Source organism: Cetorhinus maximus, chromosome 2 (genome assembly GCF_964194155.1).
Source record: "Cetorhinus maximus chromosome 2, sCetMax3.hap1.1, whole genome shotgun sequence".
NCBI lineage: Eukaryota > Metazoa > Chordata > Chondrichthyes > Lamniformes > Cetorhinidae > Cetorhinus > Cetorhinus maximus.
In genome coordinates, this window is record NC_135880.1 from 60783715 (window position 1) to 60808973 (window position 25259).

At 39.8% G+C, this 25259-nt stretch overlaps 1 protein-coding gene across 7 annotated transcripts in view; it reads right to left on the minus strand.

Moving 5' to 3' along the window:
- The window catches only part of arb2a (ARB2 cotranscriptional regulator A), a 918141-nt gene that overhangs the window by 250133 nt on the left and 642749 nt on the right, over positions 1-25259 (minus strand). The window contains exon 11 of one of the 7 annotated variants that reach the window (XR_013579777.1): positions 3732-4092. The exons of 5 other annotated variants lie outside the window; for them this stretch is intronic. Coding sequence is in view for 1 of the 2 variants with exons in the window: in XM_078565170.1 (XP_078421296.1) it covers positions 4088-4092 (5 nt within the window). In the remaining variant the exon portion in view is untranslated. Of the gene's footprint in view, positions 1-2221; positions 4093-25259 lie in introns of those variants that run through there. One more of the 7 variants, XM_078565170.1, reaches the window with a different exon arrangement.

Here is a 25259-nt window from a genome sequence, read left to right on the forward strand (position 1 = left end):
ATAGTTTAAAGCTGGCAAGCATATGATATTTAAAGGAGATTTCAATGTTGCACATGGCAATTACACAAATCTTAGTACAATAGAAGTGTCACAGATCGCAGCAACATTAATTCAGTGAAGTTAACTACTAGGGCACAAGCAATACATTTGTAGAGATTTAAGCAATAGCAAGATGACAAGTCTGTGAATCAAGGTGGTGTGGTCATGTAATGCTTTGAATTATCAATATACAGCATGATATAGTAGCTCAGTAACAACTTGAATCCTCAATCCACTGAGCTCCTGATCTCAGCCTCACTTATGTGAAGAATAGAAAATCAGAGGTTGTGCACTTCCCACCCAGGAGCGAGAAAGGAAGGGAATAGGGGAAATCAGAAGAAGAATCCCTGGTTCATTTTCACACACTATTTGGTGGCCAGCTCAACAGTGATATTGGCAGGTGTGTAAGGACTCTGCCTGTCTTTTGGCTGCAAATGATGTGTGACTCATGAGAACCCAGAAGAAGATAAGCAAGAAAATAATTTTAAAAATACATGGAAATTTAATTTCAGAAGCAAAAGATTGAGTAACAAGTGGAACATACAGAAATCTCTGATACAAGGAAGTGCATTACAAAAAGAATACCAGCTGATGAGTTACTTACACATCACATCAGTGTCAACAATGAATAGGAAATATTTGTTGGCTAACTAAACTGCAAGAAAAAAATATTTAAAATACTAGACTTTAAATTCTGTTTGAAGGTCACTATGCATGGGGCAGTAAATAAAAATACAAGAGACCTATTAGTTTAGGATCATGAATGCTTTGGATCAACATATCACATACACTGGCCATAAAATGTCCCTATAATCAACTGCACATGATCACTCCAGTTTAAGGTAATTATGTCAAAATCATTAATTCACCAAATGGTGTCTGAAAATGACCCAGGGATGCTTCTTCTGATGTCCCCTATTCCCTTCCTTGCTTACTCCTGGGTGGGAAGTGCACAACCTCTGATTGGGAGTAATCATCATGCATCAAGAACTGAGAACACACAAGAACTGGCATCTGGACTGAAAGGCATTGCCAATGCAAAGCTGAATGTAGCCATCTCATAAAATTGTTTTAAAAATATATTGTTTTTAAAAAGATTTCCAGGAGTGATTTCAAGGCAATCTAATCTGAAGATTTGGGTGACCATTAAAAAGTGCTTGAGTCAAACTTTTGAGGTTTTTGACATCATCCAAAATTCAGATTAGATCAGTGCCTGCTGTTAATCATTCTTATGTATCCATTATTTTCTAAATAAAGACACTTTTAATTTTTCACAGGTTGAGAGAGTTGGCAAAATGCACATCGGCACTTAACTTTGGATATTTAATGAAGTCCAATAAATCAGAAAAAATAATATTGCTTCTAAACATTTACTCAGGCTGCACATTTGAAGTTTTTAATATTAATATAATATAATATAATATAATAAATATTATAGGTTCACAACCTTTTTGATTTAAAACAGGCTCCTAATATAATCATGTAACATTGCAACTATGGGCAGAATCTTCGGGTTGGCGAGTGGGGGCTGGTCCCGCTCGCCGACGCGTAAAATGACGCGCGGTGACGTTGGGCGTGTGTCCTGACGTCACTGCGTGTCATTCAGATATTCAGTTTGGCGGGCGCACACCGGAGTCGGCTGCATGCCTGCCAAACTGTCAAAGGCCTATTGAGGCCATTTAAATTCCAATTGAATGAATTAACTGAACTGTCATGCCCAATCCACGGGCAGGATGAGGTTTCATAAAAGTTTTAAAACATTAAGAGAATTTTTTAATAAAAGTCATAGACATGTCCCAGCTCATGTGACACTGTCACACGAGGGGACATGTCTTTAAAATTTTTTTCCTTTATTAAAATTTTTAAAAATCAAAATAATCTCCCTGAGGCAGCTCTGTGCCTCAGGGAGATTGCTGTGCTCTTTTGCACGCATGTGCGCGAAAGAGCACAGGCCCCAATTCAGTCTACTCCCCCTGCCCGCACATGGAGCACTCAGCAACACTGGGTACGCGTCATGCTAGGTGGGCCTTAATTGGCCCGCCCATGTAAAATGGCGGCGCGCAGCCAATTGCGGGTGACGATTGGCTCCACACGGCCGCCCGCGCTCACTCCTGCCCAACTCCCCTGAATGGGGAGAAAATTCTCCCCTATGTTCACGTTGGAATGATTTACTGTTTCTTCAAGTGCTCAAGCTCTTTTGCAGCCTTTGAAATCATTTATTTATTCAGAAGGCTTTTGATAAGGTCCACACAGGAGGTTAGTAAACAAAATTAGAACACATGGGATTAGGGGTAATATAGTGCTATGGATTGAGAATTGGTTAACTGACAGAAAACAGAGTAGGAATATATGGGTCATTCTCAGGATGGCAGGCTGTTACAAGTGGGGTACCGCAAGGATCAGTGCTTGGGCCATAACCATTTACAATCTATAAAAATGATTGGATGTGGGGACCAAATGTAATTGTTCCAAATTTGCTGCTGACACAATTAGGTGGGAATGTGAGTTGTGAGGAAGATGCAGGGAGGCTTCAAGGGGATTTGGGCAGGCTAAGTGAATGGCCAAGAACACGACAGATGGAATATGATGTGAATAAGTGTGAAGTTATCCACTTTAGTAGAAACAACAAAAAGGCAGAGTATTTCTTAAATGATGAGAGGTTGTGATGTTCAAAGGGATCTGGGTATCCTTGTTCCTGAGTCACTAAAAGCTAGCATGCAGGTGCAGCAGGCAATTAGGAAGGCAAATGGTATGTTGGCCGACAGTGCAAAGGGTATTGTGTAATGGAATAATGATGTTTTGCTGCACCCGTATAGAACCTTGGTACAGCCACACCTGGATATTTGTGTACAGTTTTGGTCTCCTAATCTGAGAAAGGATATACTTGCCTTAGAGAGAGCACAACAGAGGTTCACCAGACTAATCCCTGGGATGGCGGGGTTGTTTTATGACGAGAGATTGAGGAAACTGGGCCTGTATTCTCTGGCATCTTGAAGAATGAGAGGTGATCTCATTGAAATTTACACAATTCTTACAGGATGTGACAGGGTAGATGTGGATAGGATGTATACCCTAGCTGGTGAGTCTAGAACCAGGGGACACAGTCTCAAAATAACGGACAGGCTATTTAAGCCTGAAATGAGGAGGAATTTCTTCACTCAGAGGGTGGTGAAACTTTGGAATTTTCTGTCCCAGAGGGATGGGGAGCTCAATCATTAAGCATGTTCAAGACAGAAATCGATAGATTTCTGGATACAAGTGACATCAAGGGATATGGAGATGGTGGGGAAAAATGGCATAGAGGTAGATGATCAGCCATGATCTGTTTGAATCGCGGAGCAGACTTACCAGGCCATATGGCCTACTCCTTCTCCTATATTCCTATTTTGAATAATATGCCTATCTTCCTAAAATGTCTTCTGTATTTTTATAATGTTGACTATTTGAAGGCGTGAGGCAAATTTGGGGTCCCACAGCACATTTCTTATCATATATTTATTGAATATATTTGCATACTGTAATCTTGTTACATATTTTACAAAGTGTAAAAATATAACAGAAGCCCTCAAAAGGTTAATAATCACTAAAATCTGAAATCATTACCAACTGTCCAGTAAAAAATCAATGTAAGAGTTTAGTGCTTTCTAGTACAGGCTGAGTATCTTTTATCCGTAAATCCGAAAAATGAACACATCCAAAAACTGCACTTTTTTTGAACCTCATCGACCTTAAGCACTGGAAGTCTAATTGTTTGTTTGCACTGTTTACCTTGCAATTTTTGTAGTGAACATGTCAGAAAGAAACTTTTTCAGGTGCCCTGTATTTATTATTCAGTGATACATCCTACTTTTCTAGCCATTTTATTTACTTTAGATTATAGCTAGACTAGGCTCAGGCCATTGCAATACTAGTTTATATGTGGTATCCGAAAACTGAAATGATCTAAACTCCAAAATACAATCAGCCCAGAGTGTTTTGGATAAACGATACTCAATCTATAGCGCTCCTCATGCTTCTGGAAGGCGATGTGGTACACTAACAGAAGTTATCAGACTGTGAAAATAAATTGTACAAATATTTTTCCTAGACATGATGGAGTGTGATGGCGGCAGTATTAAAAAAAAGAGTTTACACTTTAATGGCAGTCATCATTAAAAATAATGATCAGTAACATCCTTAAATTATATATTGCTTTAATGTTATTCACCTAATTATGTCATTGTTATGCAAGTTCTCAATTCAACTAAAGTTAATTTGACAGATTATTTTTAAACATTACCAGTCTGAAAAAGTTATTACTTATTACAATATAAAATACATATTGTGTTTGGAAACATGTTGTGATAGGTGACTTTTCACTTTAAAAACTAATATTGAGGTATTACATTGTGACAATTTTATCATATCTCCTTGCATAAAGATAGAATTGGCTTAAGCAATTTTTATGAGGTTGACTGTGTGGGCTCTTTGGGTACAGAAAGAAACCTTTGTTTGCTATAATTTTTCCTCCTGTTTCAAGTCACCCACCCCCAGGGTTACATTTTTTTTATGACTTTATTGCTCTACAAACGTCTATACACCGATGGTGCATGTGTTGACCTTCTGTTTATTAGATTGACCTCTTGCTAGCCTGTGTTAATGAACAGTACTGAAAAAGGAAAGAGGAGAATCAACCCAACTATCTAGGATTGATGGATGCTATTGGTCACTGCCTTCAGTCAACTTGTGCTCACATCTCTTATCCCACTGAACTTAGAAGAATGATTATTCTATAACTTACATATTTCAGATAAGTTATTTATAATTTATATACAATTTGAAGCTCTTTTTTTTGTAGGGCAAAACAATCAACATTTTCTTCAACCTTCACAGGTCTGTGGTGAGCTGGTGCTCTAAACCATCATACAGGCAGTTTCAAGTAGCTCAAGACATGACCATTACAACTCAGTTGCAAATGAATAAAGTCTGCCAACAGGTCTGGAATTTAAGTGTACTGATGTAAACAGAATAGGCTCATTTGCTTTAAAAGGAATCACGTTTAGAATTTATTTGGTTATATCAGTATTATGTAGCAGTTAAAAAGTAACAAAATAAAATTCCTTGGTGAAAAAACAATTTCTACTTATAGTTTAAGAAAAATGTATTATTTACTTTGCTGATGGTAGATATTATGTATCTAATAATAATAATTATTAAAATGCTAACAGCATCTTCAGCTTAATAAGAATTTTACTCAAATTATTGATATATATATATATTTTATATTTAATGATCACGGATATACTTCCATAATTCCATTAACAAATGTCAACCAATCACCTGCTGGTCCTACTAATATGCATTTTTATCACCAGAAGAACAAAACTAATTTCACAAAAATGGACACTTTGTGCTTTTCTGGGTGACAGATTCTAATTATGCTTCATCTTCATTTATTTACATGAGTACAGGTTATAGTAAGGGAGAAACACTCTTAGCCTGGGGCCACATCTCCTCCAACAATAAGTATGTGACATGAAACATAATCACCAATATTTTGACACTGAACCACCTACCATGTTGCAAAACAACTTTCTAAAATGCTTTAGACATTAAAACATATTGAAAGTAATTTAAGATGTGTGACCATAGTAAATATGAGCCCAAAAATCACTAATGTTAATGTATAAAAAATTAATGTATTTGTATTTTTTTTTATCTAATATTTTAATGGATGCATTAATTCATTTAAAATAAATGATTAATGTTTGTATTAAAATGTTGGATAGAGGAATGTCATGGGGATAGATTTAAGTAGATACATTAGTGTTACCTAACATCATTAACAGTCATTTCTAGACTACTTTTGTAGTAGTGGTGCAAGTATTTGGCTGAATTTCTAAGAGGTCAATAACTTAGTGCGGCAATCTGAATTCTCCAAAATCGTAAGTCATATTGATTTGCTCATAAGCTTAAGAGATGTCTAGTGTAACTATTGCATGACCATTGTGTCAGCTTGCTGTCAGTTATATAAAAAGATTATTCTTAATTCAAATCCACTGACAGAGAAAGGCCTTCCAGTCTGGAGACATATGATTAATAAAAATGGGTTGTTCTGCTTGATAAAACACAATATCAAGGGTACAGGAAGGGATATAGAATGCTTTAAAGTGAACTTTAATGATATAATGAACATTACTGTGCAAGATGTACTTGAGATAACTAAATCTTTTACCGATCCCCAACCCAAAAAGCTTAGTCTATACACAGTGGTGGGGGAGGGAGAGTGGCGGATGTGGGATTCCTCATCTCAAGCATAAAAGGCAGGGGTAAGCCGGCTTGCGCTAGGCTGGCTCACCCTACAGTTATTTAATGGCCGTTAGACCAGTAATTGGCATGAGGTGGGTCTTCCATCTCCAGTCGAGAGGAAGTCCTGCCTCTGAGAGCTGTCGTCCAATCAAATGACTGGCAGCTCTCTTGTCCCAACATCTGCACTGGAAGCACTGCAGCCAGTCCCCTGAAGAAGAGGAGCCATGGAGCCCAGAAGAGGTTAAATCCAGAGTTTTGCCATGGCAAGGCTGGCAGTCCTTGCAAGGTGTGGGGGGGGGGGGTAGGCTGCGACCCAGGATTGGCAGGGTGTTGGGGGAGGGGTAGGGGGAAGTGAGGGGAAATTCTGGGGGTGTGGAATACCTTGGGGAGGTCTTTGATGGGCACAGGTTGTCTGAACAGGGGGCAGCCATCCTGGCCTGGCCAGCTTTTACTGGGCTGCCTGGACACTTGGCGGCGGCATCCTCCACTGCGGGTAAAATCCAAACAGTGGTGGGAGGAAGCCTTTAAGTGCCATTCATTGCCCAGCTAAAGGGTTTATTTGGCTCACAGGTGAGTGGGCATTCCAACGCTTTCCTGCTGCGGTAAAATACCAGTGGGGGTGGTGCTGCTGGGATGGCACCCAATATTATGCCACCCCTGCCTGCCATCCCATTGCCGGGTGAAGCAAAAAAATTCCAGCCTGTTTTCTAGATACATAGATACCATATAGATCTCAGATTTTAGATCTAATTTATTCTGAGATAGTGGCAGTGCTGTAATTGAATCTTTTCGACCCAAATAGCCATTGAAACGGACAATGTTTTAAGATTTTAAAGACATTTAAAGGTATTTCTGGTGAAAGAAAGACCTGGGAATATGGTGAAAAGGCAGATAGATTGGTATGACTTCTTAAAGAAGAGTAGGTTTGCTGTGTGCAATGGACTCTTATTGTTCCTAAATATATGAAGATGAATCTTTTTAGGGCTAATTTTCCAAATGTGAACTATGGAAGGGAGCTTCACATGCTGGCTGTACATAGCAGAGCATTGTGGGTGCTTTGTGGTGTTTTTGCATTGATTAATTTCCATGCTGATTTAATGCCATGATATGCACAGCTGGCAGGTGAGACTGCTTGCCAGTAATGTGCATTTATAAAGTTGACACTTTGGTGCCAAATTCAATTCAAAATAAATTGGTTCCTTTGTGAGAAAGAGCAACATACAACAATCTTGATTTATTCCTGAATGTGTCAGTTTGGGCTGTGGAAGCGGGAAGATGAAAGTGCCTGAAATTTTTGAGAATTTCTATTCATGCCTTCTATTGCAAACACCTTTATATAACTTTTCTGATTTCACATTGTCTTTCTTGCTCCACTCCATTTTGAAAAGAGCTACTGCTGAGTGTTTGCAATAACAGAAGACTTCCCTATGGAGAACTGAAATCAATGTGTGGCAGCAAACGGCAACATTGGTGATACAGGAAAGACTTTGCCAAAGGGTGAAAATGTCATCACTTCCACAGGAATTTTGTGAGTTTGTTGAAGATCTTACAAAAGATACTTCGTTTAAGGATTGTGGGAGCTTTCCTTGGTAGCAAATTAATTTTAGTTGTGAGGAGCAAACTGAACATCTGTTTTTCTGGTCTTTGTTGAAGCTGCTTAATGAAAGTGGGTGACAACAGTGTGGGTTATTGCCTGTTTTTTCTCCCTCACTCCTTCTGTATGATCTCTGCTGAAGGATTGTGGGAATAAATTCATATTCTACCAATCTGATGCTTGGTCCACCAAGGTCACTTGACTCCTGATCTCATTGAAGCCTTGGTCCAAACCTGAACAAAACAGTTGAATTTAAGAGGTGAGGTGAAAGTGACTGCCCTTGATATCAAGGCAGCATTTGACCTAGTGTGGCACCTAGGAGCCCTAGCAAAACTGGTCCATGGGATCAGGGGAAAACTCTCCACTGGTTGGAGTCATGCCTAGCACAAAGGAAGATATTGCAGTTATTAGAGGCCCCAGGATGTCTCTGCAGGTGTTCCTCAGGGTAGTGTCCTAGGCCCAAACATCTTCAGCTGCATCATCAATGATCTTCCCTCCATTACAAGGTCAGAGGTGGAGATGTTCACTGATTGCACAATTTGGCACCTCAGATACTGAAGCAGCCAGTTTCCATATGCAGCAAGACCTGGCCATTATCACATTGCTGTTTTTGGGAGCTTGTGATGCACAAATTGGTTGCCTCATTTTCTACTTTACAACTATGACTATAATTCAAAAGTGTTAAATTTGCTGCAAAGCACTTTAGGAGATCCTGGTGGTTGCTGTATAAATACAACATTTTTTTTCTTCTTAACTCATTGGATCAGTGCAAAGATGGCCACAGGACAAAAGTTGCTGATGGGGACATTGGGGCATTGCATAGTGCAAATGAAAATGAGTTCACACGCTTCTGCTCTTTATGCTGTTTTCCATCGCTTTTCTAGCATTGATAATACAACTTGCAAGTTAACAAATGAAGAAAAAGTCATAACTTCAAAAAAAGTAGTTGACATTTATTTAAATAATGCTTTTAATTTAAGAGATTGCATAAAGTTGGCCACTAAAGCAAAATTAGAGAGAATAGTGCTCGCTACACCAGCAGCTGGTGAAGGAGTTAAATAGTGCTTTTGTTCATGGCTGAAGTACAACTTCTGTTGGGTCTGTTTTACATAGGATTGCCTAATTAATTAATTAATTAGCTACAATGGCTAGCTAACGGTTATATTTTACTTTTTAAAATGTGTTTCCTTGCACAGAGCCTAGGAATTCCAAACATGCATGGAGAGAACATGATTATTAAGCAGAACAATGAATGTTTGTGACAAGATGTAGGTCAGTAAAAATTGTAAAAATAACCATTTCAGGAGTAACTAACCTTTTCAAGATTATGATTTGATGTGTCCTAATTAAAGATCTATTTAATAAATGAAATCACCTGTAGCCATGCTTGAACCTGGCTTTTGTTTGTCATCTTGTCACTGTTCTGAGTAAACTACTCTCACTTTAGGCTAGTGAGGGCCATCTAACCTGTTAAAGGCTGTCAATTCACTATGCTAACATGGCTCAGGCTTGTCCTCAATATGAAACTGATTGAAGCTCAATTTACTGGTTGGTCAGTGTGATACTGCTACAGAGCTGGATATGACTTTTATTCATCATCATAAAACTGGATTAGGAATCTGAAAAGTAATATTTTCAAACAGTAAAGCTGACAAACACCAATATAGATAAATATTCAAATGTATTAGCAAATACTGCCACAAAAACAGAATTGCTGGACTAATAGGTCCAATTTACACAGCAGCTGATGAAATGCATGTTTGCAATCTGTCAGTTGGATTAACTAAAATCATCTGCAAATATCAGACTGTCAACACTTTTGGTCCTTAAAAAGTTTAAAGCATTTTATTACTATGTCAAAATCTTCTATTAATGTCATTATTTCCAAGACATTTTTCAAACAAAGCCTTGTGTGTATGGTTCTGGAGAACTGTCATGTTGTTAAAAACTATTCACATTAAAGATCATATTCAGTATATAAAACCTTATCATTGACAACATTCTGGTGTCAGATTTCCAGCATCTGCACTATTTTGTTTTTGTATCCTGGTATAATATGTTGCAAAACAGTATGATAAGTTCCAACTATGTCTGTTAGACAGTAAAAATTGGTTTAACCATATGTGTATACAAAGTCATTTACTTGGTAATTATTTGACTTCCTCCTAACCTATTGCTCTTGATAGGATTACCCAGTATCGCATTGAACTGGACTTTGCTCACAGGGACAAAATAATTCTACCAGCTGTTTGTTACACTTATGGGATCCTACATTGGAATTTGCTGTAATTAGAGGGCTGTTTCAGTGCAGTGCCCTCTACAGGAGATCTAGGACCTATGTGAACAAGATGAGCAACAACCTATCTCCTTAACCAATCAGATTGAAGAATTGTTAACGAGCAGTGCAGAATCTGAACCAAGACGTGCCAGTTGGAATATTTAATTCATTACTAAACATGTAAAGAAACTAAAAGAAAGAGAAAGAAAGATGGAATTAAGAGAGGGAGATTAGAGTTAGAATAAGTAAAAAATAAATTTTATTAAACCCTTTTTTATTTTAAATCTCCAATAATAATTACGCATTTGTGAAAGTTAATTTTCAGTGCCAGAGGGGTTGGTTGGCAGAAATACAGATTTTTTTTTACATAGTTAAAAATGTACTTTCACTGGAATGGACAAGCCTGAACCTTTTCTGGTGAGTTTAGTAGGTATCTATCATTTAAGTACAGCAACTTCACTTTGCAAATAAACATTAGGTAGTACGGAACTTGAGTATTGCTGAAAAAAGACATACTGTTGAAGCTTTATGGCTTTGTGCAGTATGTTTCAACGGTAAGTCTCTTTGCAAGATACTGTTACAGCGAAGCTTCTGGAGGAGCAGGACAAATTGGAAGCAACTTCTTGATTTGCTTGTTTAACTGTGCAAGTAGAGTAACTGTCCAATTTTCACTTTAATAATGGTTAGCACTGTTACCCCGTCATTTCTACAGAAAATCTGATCCAAAATGTTGCATTAAAATATTCTAACAATTTTCAACTTAATAGAAGAAACAATAGGCAGCATTTAGTACTGTGTGGAATAGTGGGTTAAGAAAGGGTCACATTTCCCACATATTGGCCTGTAACCTCCATGCACCCCAGCGTCAGATTTGGGGGCTACCCCAAAGATGTGCTGGGGAATCCCTCTGGCATGTTCCCAGGCAAGGGTTTGTATGGCAATTGTCCAGAAGTGCTAACTTCCTCTTGACAATTGTGCTGCGCTGGGAACCACCCAAAAATGCGATTTAAATTGCAAATTTGATGGTTCTGCCAAGGTTATACCAATAGTTACCCAGAAAAAGTTAGAAGAATTAAAATCTCTGGGTAACTATTGTGAAGACCCAGACTGACCCCACAGGACACCCCCCATCCCCTCCCTCCGACCTCCGACAACCCCACCACCACCCCCCCACTGACCCTGGACCCCTACCCTCCCAACCTCAGACCCCGAACACCTCACCTTGGACAGGTGGGGATATACTACATAGGCAGCACGTAGTACTGTGTGGAGTAGCGGGTTAAGAAAGGGTCACATTTCCCACATATTGGCCTGTAACTTCCGTGCTCCCCAGCGTCAGATTTGGGGGGTACCCCAAAGATGTGTTGGGGAATCCCTCTGGCGTGTTCCCAGGCAAGGGTGGGGATAAAAAGAATGCCTCCCTTCAAAGAGGGAGGGATAATTATAAGGTCGGTCACTTGGTACAGCTCCTGAACGTGCCTTCTGTGGAGAGCCTGATTGAAAGTCGTCCATCTATTCCATTAAAGTAGAATATTATGTAATATGGAAAAGAAAACAGCGGCAAGGGCAGTGAAAATATGTATTCCTTTAGAATTTTGGAAAGAGTGGGATGAGTGGAGAATCTAGAGCTCTCAGCTGGGAAGCTGCCTGGAAAATTTAGGAGACAGGGCTACAACATAGGCTCCCAATGAAAAGCATTAGATCTCAAAATTGTCCATTATGTTTTCATTCTGGAAAGAAATGAAAAGACGCGTTGTGGATTCCTGTTAAATTAGCTAAAAAAGTGATAAAAGTTTTCAATTTCAAGATTGATATATGTATCAAACATCTTATAAATTTGATAAGTTTACAACCAAATGAGTAGAAGTCATTTAAAAATATAATTATTTTAGACATTTTGATCACACCGCCTATCCAGAGGGATTGTTAAAAGGTTTGCCCAGCCAGTTTGGCAGAGGATGCTTTAGGTATTAAAGTAACATAATGAGAAGAAAACATTACCTCTGGTCAGAGAGGTCCTATTTTACAGCAAATATTTATAAATGATCAATTTTTTATGACATCAAACCACACTTAATTTTGAACATTTCAATTTACACCTGCAATAGCAATTAGCATTTATATAACAAAATGCCTCAAGGACCTTTTCAGAGGTAACCCGCATTTGTCCAAGTGATTATTACTTTTGCCCCGAAATATTGTCTCTAGAAGTTTCACAATCATTGAAGTTAAACTGACTGGTCTATAGTTGCCGGGCTTATCCTTACACCCTTTTTTGAACAAGGGTGTAACATGTGTAATTCTCCAGTTTTCTGGCACCACACCTGGGTCCAAGGAAGACTGAAAAATTATGGCCAGTGCCTCCGCAATTTCCAGTCTCACTTCCCTCAGTACTCTTGAGTGTATCTCATCCAGTCTTTGGACCTTAATAAGTACAGACAAGCTATCCAATACCTCCTTTTTAATAATTTAAAAATCTGCTAGTGTTTTAATTACCTCTTCTTTCACCCCGTGGCCTGGGTAGCACTTTCTTCCTTGATAATGACAGATGCAAAATATCATTTAGTGCCTCAGCTCTGCCCAGTGCCTCCATCTAACCTCTGTCATAAACATACATTTTCTTCATCACCTTAATTTTCAGCTGTTTTGTCATCCAGGGAGCTCTAGGTTTGTTTGCCCTTTCTTTCCCTTTCATATATCCATATCCTTACCACTGAATCCATCCACTTCCTGGCCACTATTTCACCCTGTTCACTTTCAACGTCTATTCATCCCAAGATGAGCTACACACCTGTGCCCTCTCCATCACAATGATTGTCTGCTTCCACATTGCTTCAGGCTATCGCCTAGAGAAATCCTTACCCATGCCTTTGTCAAACCCAGACTTGACTAATCCAATGCTCTCCTAGCTGGCCTCCAAACCTCCACCCTTTTATGATGTGGCAGATGATGTGCGCCAGGTGGACCAAATTCAAGGGAAACCTGGTCACAAACCTTATCACAATGGTTTTGCAATTTGTATTTATTACAAGAAGATGTGTGCACTGAATTCAGAAATAATGAGTCCACTAAGGCCTTTAGAGATTTTTAAAAGTTAAATTAAAATACTTATTAACAAAATAAAATATTTCAAGCACATACTTAAGACTACAATTAATTAATACTATAACAACTCCTAAAATTCCTAATTAACCTGACTTCCAATTACACACCCCCTTTAAAGCAACAGTCTTAGAAAGTTAACAGAATAATCACTTGACAGTGGAATTCCAAATGGCTTTCTCCAACTTCAGTTACTGGACACAGCAGATCACAAATGGCTGGCGGCTTCTTCGAGGCTGTTTCACACACTCCTGTTTAGATCTTACATGGCCCCCAACAGTCTTTCATTCCCCTTTATATATGTTTCTTTCTCTTTAATATGTAAATTCCTTTGTTCCATATGTCTTTGGAACTTTACCTTTCCCATAATATAAAAACTTTCATGGTGCCAATATTGTCAGTAACCTTTGGGGAAAGTAAACACTCCTTAGCCTTGATTATCTGGCTAGTTGTAAACATACTAACATCCCTTTGAAATCTAAACAATCCCTTCACTTATCTAAAAATGCAAATTCCCTTCACACTTTACATGCTAAGGCAGCATCCATGTTTACTCATTAGCATTTCAAATGCATTTCTACACCTAGCTTCTGATAATTTCAAGCTTGCAGCATACCTGACTCCAAATGTAATTAAATCACGCAGACAGAATCATCTACACTCACACCCATAAACCTACTTTACAACAAACCAGAAAAATATTATGAAAAACATCCCTCTATAATCTTCAAATCAGACTGTTATACAGTGGAATTGCTGTGAGAAGGGACTGAAATTTCAAATTTTAAGGTTTAATCTTTTATAAGATCTAGTACTGTGTGCTTGCAATTCAGCTTTTTACTAAAATTTACTGGTTTTTTTTAAATTTTATGTTTCTTAGAGGCTTGGGTAGGGCTAACGAAGCAAATCAAACCCTCTGCTTGAAAGCAGGCAAGATCAGCAAATTAAGGAACTGGCCTAATCTGGTTCTATAAGAACTGCTAGATAGGAATCTCAGTGGTATATAAAAGAGAGGTTAAGTGCCCTGTCATGGAATGCACACTTACAGAGTAGAATTGCTGCAAGTTTGGCAAGAAAGGAGTTCGGTGAGGAGGGGAAGGAGGTGCTCTTTTATTTTTCTTTCTCAGCCTGCAGGAATCCAGGGATTGAGAACCTGCATGAGAGGGCTGAGCTTTGAAAACATCCAAGAGTGATGTCATAGGAGGAACACAAGTTCATTGGTTAATGAGAAACTGCTGTTAGGGAGCATCTTTAAGTAGCTGAAAGTTAGAAAGACACATTCTCCTTAAAAGAAGGAGCTACTTGGGTTTCAGTAAGAAACACAAGCAATAGGGAACTAAAGTTAAGTCAAAGCCAGGTAAAATAAAGTAGTATAAGTAAACCAAAGTAAAATAAGTTAATATATGGTAAGTAAATTGAAGCAGTGGTAGGGAAGCTCAGTCATGTGGAATGCGTGTCCTGTAATACGTGGGATGTTGTGGATGCTACCCGTGTCCTAGACGACCACATGTGCAGGAAGTGTCACCATTTAAAAGGTACCTGGATATGCACCTGAAGTGCTGTAACTTGCAAGGCTACAGACCAGGTACTGTCAAGTGGGATTAAAATGAGTGGCTAGCTTCTTTTTTCTCTTTTTAAGGTTGGTGCAGACACAATGGGCTGAATGGCCTCTCTGTGCTGTAACCTTTCCATAGTTCTAAGTTTTGCTGCCTGTATTTTACCCCACATAATTGTCCACACCCACCCACCACCAGGATCTTCCGGTCCCGCTGCAAGTCAATGGACTTCTTGCTGGGACGCTGCCTTACCCGTGGCGGGGCCAGAAAATCCCGGCCCAATCTTTCTCACTCATCACTAAGATCCTTGTTGACTGTTTTTAAATTTCTTTATGGAGTCATCCCTCCCTTTCTCTATAGCCTCCTTTAGCTCTGCAACTACCCTGAACTCTCTACTCTTCCCTCGCTGCCCTCTTAAGTATCCCCTCTGCCCCCTTCACCCTACTATTGCTGGCTGGGCCTTCAGTTCTTTAAGTCCCATTGTCTGGAATCTCCTCTCTAAATGCTTCTGTCTCTCCATCACCTTCTCAATAACAAAAACAACTTGCATTTATATAGCACTTTTAATACAGAAAATTATCACAATGTGCTCCACAGAGGCATAATCCGACAAAAATGGAAATGCGCCAAAAAATGGAAATGCGCCATTGCCCAGCTCAGTGCTCTCATTGCTCTCATTTAGCTCCACTCTTATCTATCTGATCAAATACACTGGAATGGATTGTTTTTCTGTTGAAATAGGTACATTTTCTATCAACAAGTAATATTGGTTAAATGTTGCCACATTGGGGACTCAGAAGGTAAAACACTACAAACCTTTCAATTACATTTTATAAATCAAAGTACAACATTTAAAATTGTTTTATTCATTTTTTTGAAACACCAATCATATTAACACCTGACTGGTTAGAAAAGCTACAGTTTTTAATGAAGGAAGGCTAATTGTAGCAATGTTTTTTCCGGGACTGACCCTCTTCATCAATGACTATGATATTGTATGTAAAATCTGTGGTCCTTCCATTGCATTCTCATTATGGACTGTGAAGAAAAGACTGGGGATTAAGCAGGATCTGGTTGTATTAGATCCTAATGATCCCTGTCAGTTTCTATGGCATCTTGTTTGGGACAGAACCTCTACCTATCCCAAGCAAGAGCGCAGTATTATATGGACCATTACCAGATAAAGGGGACTTCTTAAATTCATACTAGTGGTATGGCTCACTTGTGAAAGTGGTGTATAGGGCAAAAATAGGCTAAGAAAAATGAACCTCTATTAGTGATTTTCAAGATGGCGACCAATTAGGCCAAGAATGAAAAAGGCAATTGGTGATTTTTTAATGATTAAAAATAAATAATGCCTTGTTTCTTTCACTTTCTCTCTTTGAACTTGTAACCCTGAAACCTGCAATTATATGGAGAGGCAGGAGGGATGTTTGTGGTGAGAGGTACTCTCCTGCCATTTCTGTGATTTTTATCAATCTTCTGCTAAAGTTAGATCTTTGGGGGTTTCTGAGTGTAATGCTGTGGAGGTGGGCAGGGAAGCAATTGCTGTAAAATATTCTAGCCCTTACAAGTTTTGCTTGTTTGAGAAATAATATTTTTTACCACGCATCTTTTTGTGTTAATTTATTTTTTAATATAAACAGGATAACTTTGACTTTACATGATAGAGTAAAAGATGGACTATTTTGTAGTTTTTAACTGAAGATTTTTACATGGGAAGTTGGGGGTAAAAATAGTGATAGAACTAGACTTGTTATTCGGGATCTCACCACAAGTGGCCAATGGCAGACCAACATCGAAGTCTGCATTGAAGTTCTTGCACTCTCTTAACTGAAGGCCATGATATTGTAGAAGGAAGCACCATGGTAATGAGGGAGAATTCCCTGGCAATCAGTCCTCAAGCCATGGGAAAAAAGTTTCAAAAATCATTCCAATTAGTAATAATATTCCGCTTTATTGTTAAGATCCTAAATATGCAGTATCGTTTGTTCAGCTTTTCCTACAATGATACTGTCTGCAAAAAGATCTAACAGCAAGTACATAATGATGAGGCCTTCCAGTCTCTGTGATAATCTTTGACAACAATGCTAACACTGTCATTCTGGCCACGAGAGAAACATGCATCTACTAAGCCCTGACCCTCTGAGCTTTTTATCTGTGTGTGTACTCTCCACAGACCGAACAAATAAAGGCTAACTGATAATTTACACATGAATCAACTTTTTCTGAAAAGTAGGCACCAGAGACAGTCCTTTTCTCTGTAACTGAGAGAATGGCAGCCAGGTCTAAGATTGTCTCAACAGCAATCATACAAGTAAAACAGCAGTACATTAGAAAATGGCAGATCAGCAAAGGGAGGCAGTGCGGTGAGACAGATAAAAATGGCAGTATCAAAAGATGAGATGAATGCAGACCTCAGGGAAAGTTCAAACTATGTCCAACCATAACAATGATGTTGTTTTTTACTTTAAAACAAAGGAGAGGTAATGTTTTACACATTTAAAAATGATACTAACAGGCTGCAGAAAAATATACAACAGCAAGAAGGGGCTCATACTTTTAGGAAAAAGGAAATAGTGAAACTCACATGGTTGAGCCTCACAAACAGCCAGTATTAGGCAGAAAACATTGATTGTGTTGACCATGATTATCCATTATGCACTGCCAATGGCAAAGAATTTCATTTGAAAAAAGTTTAGATACATTTTTAAAATTTGATCAGCTTCTGCAGTAAAACTGAATTTCACAAACTATATGGGGAATTGTATGGAAGCGACAGAATCTCAGTCTTGGAGAGGAGAAGGCCAAGAGCAAGCAGATTTGATAGAGGTGTTCAAAATCAAGAGGGGGCTCAATAGAGTAGACAGGGAGAAACTGTTCTCGCTCGAAAAAGGATCAAGAACGAGAGGGCACAGATTTAAAGTGATTTGCAAAAGAAGCAAATGTGATGTGAGAAAAAACTTTTTCACACTGTGAGTGGTTCGAGTGTGGAATGCACTGGCTGGAAGTGTGGTGGAGGCAGATTCAATTAAGGCATTCAAGAGGGCATTAGATGATTATTTGAATAGAAACAATGCGCAAAGGTACAGGGAAAAGGTTGGAGAATGGCACTAAGTCATAATGCTCATTTGGAGAGCTGGTGCAGACACAATGGGCTGAATGGCCTCTTTTTGCACCATAACATTCTATGATTCAGTCGCCAGCTGCAGAGCCGGTGAGAGATCCGAGTTGCCTCCTTTGGAGAAGGCCCACCAAATATGAGCGATAAGATAATTAACAGGCCATCTGTGGGTCTCCCACGGGATCAGGACAGCAGGGGCAGTAAGTCCTGCCTGCCGAGAGCTGCCAGCCAATCAGAGGCTGGCAGTTCTTTTGCTCAGCAGTGCCACCAGGGAGGTGGTACCATGGCGGGAACACACTCTGGGAAGCTCAGGATCACAGAATGACCCAGGCCAGATACAAGTAATGGTGGAAGGGGTTTCTTGGGTTGGGGGTAAGCAGCAAGGGCTGACAGGGTGGCTCTCAGCAGGGTCCCCTTTCCTGATGCCAGATCCTTGCGCTCACATAAGCTGGATGACATTGGTTTAAAATTAACCACTCTGAGATAAAACTGGAAACTAGTTTTTTTTTAATTCAATCATGGGATGTGGGCATCACTGGCTAGGCCAGCATTTAGTGTGCATCCCTAATTGCCCTTGTTCAGAGGGCTTTTAAGAGTCAACTCCATTGCTGTGGGTCTGGAGTCACATGTAGGCCAGATGAGGTAGTAGAAACTTAGTTCCCCACAAAGCAATAGGTGTGTAAAAGCAGCTAATGCTATCTATGCTCATCAACTTTTTCGAAAAGGATTTGGATAAATATCTAATTGGATCAGGCACTCAGTGCCCTTAAATGAGGGAACCTCACCCCACCTTGGGATACCATAAGCAACCCTGGATGGGTTTGTTTGTCGTGCTCCCCGCATGACAACAGGCCTGCCTGCCACTAGTTTAAATCCAGCGGTGGAGGGGGAGACTCTTAAATGGACATTAATTGCCCACTTAAGCGCCTCAATTGGCAGAGGAGCGGGAAGGCCGTTGATGGGCCTTCCCGTCTCAGACTTAATTGGGGTGGAGGCGGGCAGGTGGTGGAGTCCCCACCCTACCATCCTGCCCGATTAAATGTCCTCCCCCCTCCAAACTTGACTGCGGCGGGTGGGAGGCGGGGGGGGCCGGTGGCAGCAAGGGGGTTAGCCATAAACTACAGTCCTAGGTCTTGTTACAAAGGTTATCTTACATAATATCAATATTAAAACAACGAACATGCTTTGCTTCTGGCAAGTAAATTCCATCTATTTAGATGAAAATCTCTTCATTATGACTGGCTTGATGGGAAATCAAGATTTGAAATTTATTGATAAATATCTTCAGTTTGCAGATATATTCTCAGACATGATCTTATCATCTTATATTTGAAGACGTCTTCTCTCAATTTGCTTTTATCTGAACTTAGGGCATCAAATACTCCTTGATGCTGTTTCGCTGAATCATCTATCAAAGCAAGAATGTCCTATTGAAAGCAAGAGGACCAAAATGGCATACAATATTCACAATGTGATCTCACTAATGTTTTGTCTGGCTAAAGGTAATTCCTTGACTTGCAGTCAAAGATAATTCCTTTCATTTGACCGCCACTTAAGTATAACTCCTGAATGAAGGTAGCATAGTGGCAGCAGCAAGGCAAAAATACAGGATATACCAATGTAACTTGGTAGGTTAAGTGACACACATATGACTGGTATAAATGTCATGTTGAGATGAATTTGAATAAAACTGCTGCTAGATTAACATATACAAGGTAATGAGCAACAAAACTTTTTAAAAATTCTTTCATGAGATTTGAGAGCGCTGGCAAAGTTTGTTGCCCATCCCTGATTATCCTCGAGAAGGTGGTGAGGAGCCACCTTCTAGAACTACTGCAGTCCATTTAATGTGGTACACTCTGTGCTGTTAGGAAGGGAGTTTGAGGTTTTTGGCCCAGCAACAGTGAAGGAATTGTGATAAAGTTCCAAATCAGAACGATGTGTGGCTTGGAGGGAAAGTTGCAGGTGGTGGTGTTCTCAAGAGTCTGTTGCCATTGTCCTTCTAGGTGGTAGAGGTCGCAGGCTTGGAAGGAGCTGTCAAAGGAGACTTGGCAAATTGCTGTAGTCCATCACTGCTGCTCCCGAACGCCGGTGATGGAGGTAGTGAATGTTTAAGGTGGCGAATGGAGTGCCGATCAAGTGGGCTGCCTTGTCCTGGATGGTGTTGAGTTTTTTGAGTATTGTTGGAGCTGTACTCATCCAGGCAAATACAGTACTCTATCACACACCTAACTTGTGCCTTGTGGATCGTGAACAGGCTAAGGAGTTGGCTGGAGGTGAGTTATTCATTGCAGAATTCCCAGCCTTTGGCCAGTTCATATGGCCACAGTTTAAGTTTCTGGTCAATGGTAACCCCCAGAATGTTGATGGTAGGGAATTTAGTGATGGCAATGCTTTTGAAAATCAAATGGAGATGGTTAGATTTCCTCTTGTTGGAGATAGTAATTGCCTGCCACTTGTGTGGCATCAACCCAAACCTAAATGTTGTCCAGGTCTTGCTGCGTGCAGACACGGACTGCTTCAGTATCTGAGGAATCACAAATGGTTCTGAACATTGCACAGTGAACATTTCCACTTCTGATCTTTTGATGGAGGGAGGGTCATTGATGAAGTATCTGAAGATGATTGAGGGTTGGAGGGTGGTGGGATTCTGGAACTCACTGCCTGAAAGGGTGGTTGAGTCAGAAACTCTTGTAACATTTAAGAAATACTTAGATATTTACTTGAGTTATCATAGCCTCCAGGGCTATGGACCAAGTGCTGGAAAATAGGATTGGTGTAGTCAGATCTTTGTTGACCGGCATGGACATGGTGGATCGAAGGGCTTCCTTTTGTGTTGTAAATGTCTATGAGTCCATGAGGGCCTAGGACACTATCCTGAGGAACGCCTGCAGCGATATCTTGAGACTGAGATGATTGGTCTACAACAACCACACCCATCTTCTTTATGGTAGGTATAACTCCAACCAGTCTTGAGTTTCTTTTCATATTCCCATTAACTTCTACTTTGCTAGGGCTCCCTGATGCCACACTAAATCAAATGCTGCCTTGATGTCAAGGGCAGTCACTCTCATCTCATCTTTTGAATTCAGCTCTTTTGTCCATGTGTATACCAAGGCTGTAATGATGTCTGGAGCCAAGCTGTCCTGGAGGAACCCAAACTGAGCATTGATGAGCAGGTTATCGCTATGCAAGTGCCACTTGATAGCACTGTCGATGACACCTTCCATCACTTTACCGAGAGCGGACTGATAGGACAGTTAATTGGCTGGATCGGATTTGTGGACAGGACATCTTTGACCAATTTACCATATCGCATTGGCAGGCTGCAGCTCCTTCAATGCCCTACTGGCCTTCCAGCTTTGACAGCCTTCCTGTAATCGTTAATTGGATGGCGAGTGCACCCTCTGGCCACTAATTGGCCAATCCAACAAAAATTGATGTTAGGTTGCTGCTTCCAATATGGCACAAGGTCAGGACCGGGATTAAATGCCAATGTTGAGGCCTGGCCTAAAATAGAAAATCTTGCCCATTGCATGGCTGATGTGTCTAGAGTATGTGAATTTAGTTCTATTCTTTGTTTCTCTAAGTCTTTGATTTCTATGATTTATTTCATTATGCCTCTGAATTGGTTCATGCTTCTGCCATTTAACCATTCCACATTTTCTAATTAAATACTTTGAGGATATTCTAATTCTTCACCCGCTTTGCACATCACTTCCCCACCCTTGTCCTGTCCTCTCCCTTTTTAATGCTGCTCACAAAGAGTTTGCATACTCAAAACAGCAACTTGTCTGTTTTCTTCTCTGATGCAGCACAAAGTTGGAAAATTACACCAAAAATGTATCAATATAAATTGTACTGCAGAAAATATGTTTCAGACAAAGTTGTTGAAATGATCAGTTGTCATAAACAGAATTATAAATTGGCAATAGTTTAATTACTGTAGATATTTGACCCGTCAATATGTAAGCATATGAATATAGATCTAACATATCGTGACTGAGTAAAACTACAAGGTGGAACTTTCAGCTTTGGCAGAGTGTAAAAGGGATGATATTAGTTTATTGTTATACTCTTCACCCAATTTTATTATTGAAACCAATGGAAAGTAAAATTGGGCATGGTGCATAACAGGCTTATCTTGTGCTGCTCATCTTACACGCCTGCTAAACTTGAAAGTTCTGGTGTCAGTGCATCGCTCTGAGAACTGGTTCTGCACTCCCAGCTTGTCGGTAGTAAGCAAACGAAGCCTCTCAGCAAGGACTTAGGGCTGGCTATATAAGTTCCCACCGCCTGTGCAAAGTCCACTCAAACTCAAAATTGTCTAATTTATCTGCAGGTTTCTCTCTCCAAATAGAAACTTTGCTCAGAATATCAGTAGGAGCCAATTTTCCTTACCTGGTACAAGTTGCATCTAAACATTTAAGAACTGGTGACAATTTTGCTGAGTGCTCATGTGTTAATTGCATTAAATTTACTGGCTTAGCTAATTTAGATGCATATTCACAGCTTTTTGGTGGAGGCAGAGGCAAGTGTTGGGAACAGATCAGTGGTAGGAGATGAAGTTTGACTGCATGTGAAACTTAAAGAGATGGGAACAATTAAAAGGGATTGTCACAATAGGGGACAAAAAATTGAAAGACCTTAAAAATGATATAGCATTTCAAATCAGCAACAAATTTCTCTAAAGCTAATGGAGTAAGGGAATAAGAAGTGACAGGGAAAAAAATGAAGCAAATGAAAACCCCATATGCAGGCTAGAGGTCACAGCTGACAGGTTCTCTCACTTGCTGTGCCAGCCTTATGGTATATGTTAGCAGCAAATGTCCTTATAACATATGAAGCAGCACTTGAATCTTCTGATTTAGGCCCTAGGAAGAAGTTTCCCACAGCCATTCTCAGGTAGGTGCAACAATACTTGCAAATACAGTTAGTGGTAGGTTAGCAGATGTACCAATCAAGCTATGCTGGCAGTTGCTTACCCTTTTTTTATTCATTCATGGGATGTAAGTGCTGGTGACAAGGACAGAATTTATTGTCCATCCATATTTGCCTTTGAGAAGGTGGTGAGCTGCCTTCTTGAACTGCTGCAGTCCATGTAGTGTAGCTACACACACAGTGCTGTAGGGAGGGAGTACCAGGACTTTGACCCAGGCATTGAAGGAATGGCGATATACCTGGTATGCCTTCTCATGGCATGCTCTAAAAATGATCCTTTTTTAATGTAATAGTCACTTTCATACATATCTGTACTATTTTACTGCTGTCACAACATACCTTGGGAGTTGGAGACTCTACATGCACCAATCATATGCCAAAGCAAGATTTAGCCAGATTTGAATGCAGAAACGGGTGACTGGGAACAGAGCATCCCTCATGCACCTTGATCCACATGTCATCCCTTTAATAGTCTTTCCCTCCTTCTCAGTACATATCATTATATGGAAAAAGGTAACTTGGCCCAACTATCCTGTGCTGCTGGACATATCTTCCACATAAGCAGTGGTCCTAGTCCCATGTACCTCACATTGGATATTACTATTGTGAAATCCATTGATGGCTGTAACAGAGCTGCGGAAAAACTAAACCAGATAAAAAAAATTGGGACAAAGGCTCATTAAGGAATGTAAATTGTCCAAAATATCCCAGGGAGAAAAGCCCTGCTGTTCTTCAAATAACGCCATGGGATATTTGACATCCACCTGAGATCGAAGATAGGCTTCAGTTTAACATCTCAATTGACAGACGCCACCCATGACAATGCAGCACTCCCTTCATCACTGTATTAAAGTGACAGCGGAATTTATGTGCTCAAGTCTCTGGAGTGGGATTTGAATCCATGAATTTCTGGTGACAAGTAGGAAAATGAAATATCAACCTAGTGGGTCAAGTTGACAGAACTATCTGAACTATTTCATTGGTAGTTTGAAAAACGTTAACACTTTAAAAATTAGAATGATTTGATTGTTTTGTTTTCTGCTGCTTACTCATTTTTACCAGTAGTTATTGATTGAATCAAACCACTTTGATTCATTCACAGTTACTGAAATCAAATATTTGACTAGTAACAACAGTTAAATTCCCTTTTCAGGCAATAAGTCACCAGTTCTTGCCCTCCAGGTGTATGATGGCCTAATGGTGTAATGCCCTACAATATGGAACAGTAAAGTGTGATACAACTTAAATATGTTGGATGCAAGAGTTTTAATTATTTACAGTATGTGTGGTTTTTTTGGAAGAGAAAGAGAAAGAGAAGAAAAGAGAAGTAGGAGGAAGAAAAAGGAAAGAGAAAAAAAAAGGAAAAAAAAACCCTCCCCAACCTCCCAAAAAATAAATCAACAATCATAGGTCAGATATGGTTTCACCTGATATAATATGTACAACCCAATTATGGTCAGTTATATGAAAGTAGAGAGCTGTAGTTCCTCAAAGTAATCTAAGAAAGGTTGCCAAGCTACATACAATCAATCAATCAATCAGTGGAGCCTCTTATAGTGTAGTTTATTTTCTCAAGTTTAAGATTCTGCATAAGATCACATATATTTGTTTCTGCTTTGGATTTGATTTTGCCCTAATAACAGGTGCCAGCATGGATGTGATTTCCAATAAAATCCACATTATCAAAGCATACTGACATTCATAATTGCATACGAACAATTTTGACATTGTTGGAAAATATTTTTTTGAGAATCAGTCTTTTTGCTCACTTGTTCATGACATTTTGGTGTTGCTAGCAAGGCCAACATGTATTGCCCATCCCTAATTACCTCCACCAACATCCCTGGGTATGTCCTGCCCCACTGGCAGGACTGTCCCACCTGAGGTAGCGGCACAGTGGTATATGGTTAGGAGGGAGTTGAGCTGGGATTCAACATCGACTCCAGACCCCATGAAATGTTAACAAATCAGGTCAAACATGACTGAGGAAATCTCCTGCTCATTACCACCTACCGCCCTCCCTCATCTGATGAATCAGTACTCCATGTTGAGCATCACTTGGAAGAAGCAGTAAGAGTGGCAAGGTGGGGGACTTCAATGTCCAATGCCCATTGTCAAGAGTGGCATGGTAGCACCACTACTGACCAAGCTGGCTATGTCCTGGAGGACATATCTGCCAGACTGGGCCTGAAGCAGGTGGTGAGGGAACCAACAAAAAGGGAAAACCTACTTGACCTCACCGTCACCAATCCCCCTGCCGCAGATACATCTGTCCATGACAGTACTGGTAGGAGTGAGCCACATGCAAATTGGCATAGGGCAAATAAGATAAAGGGA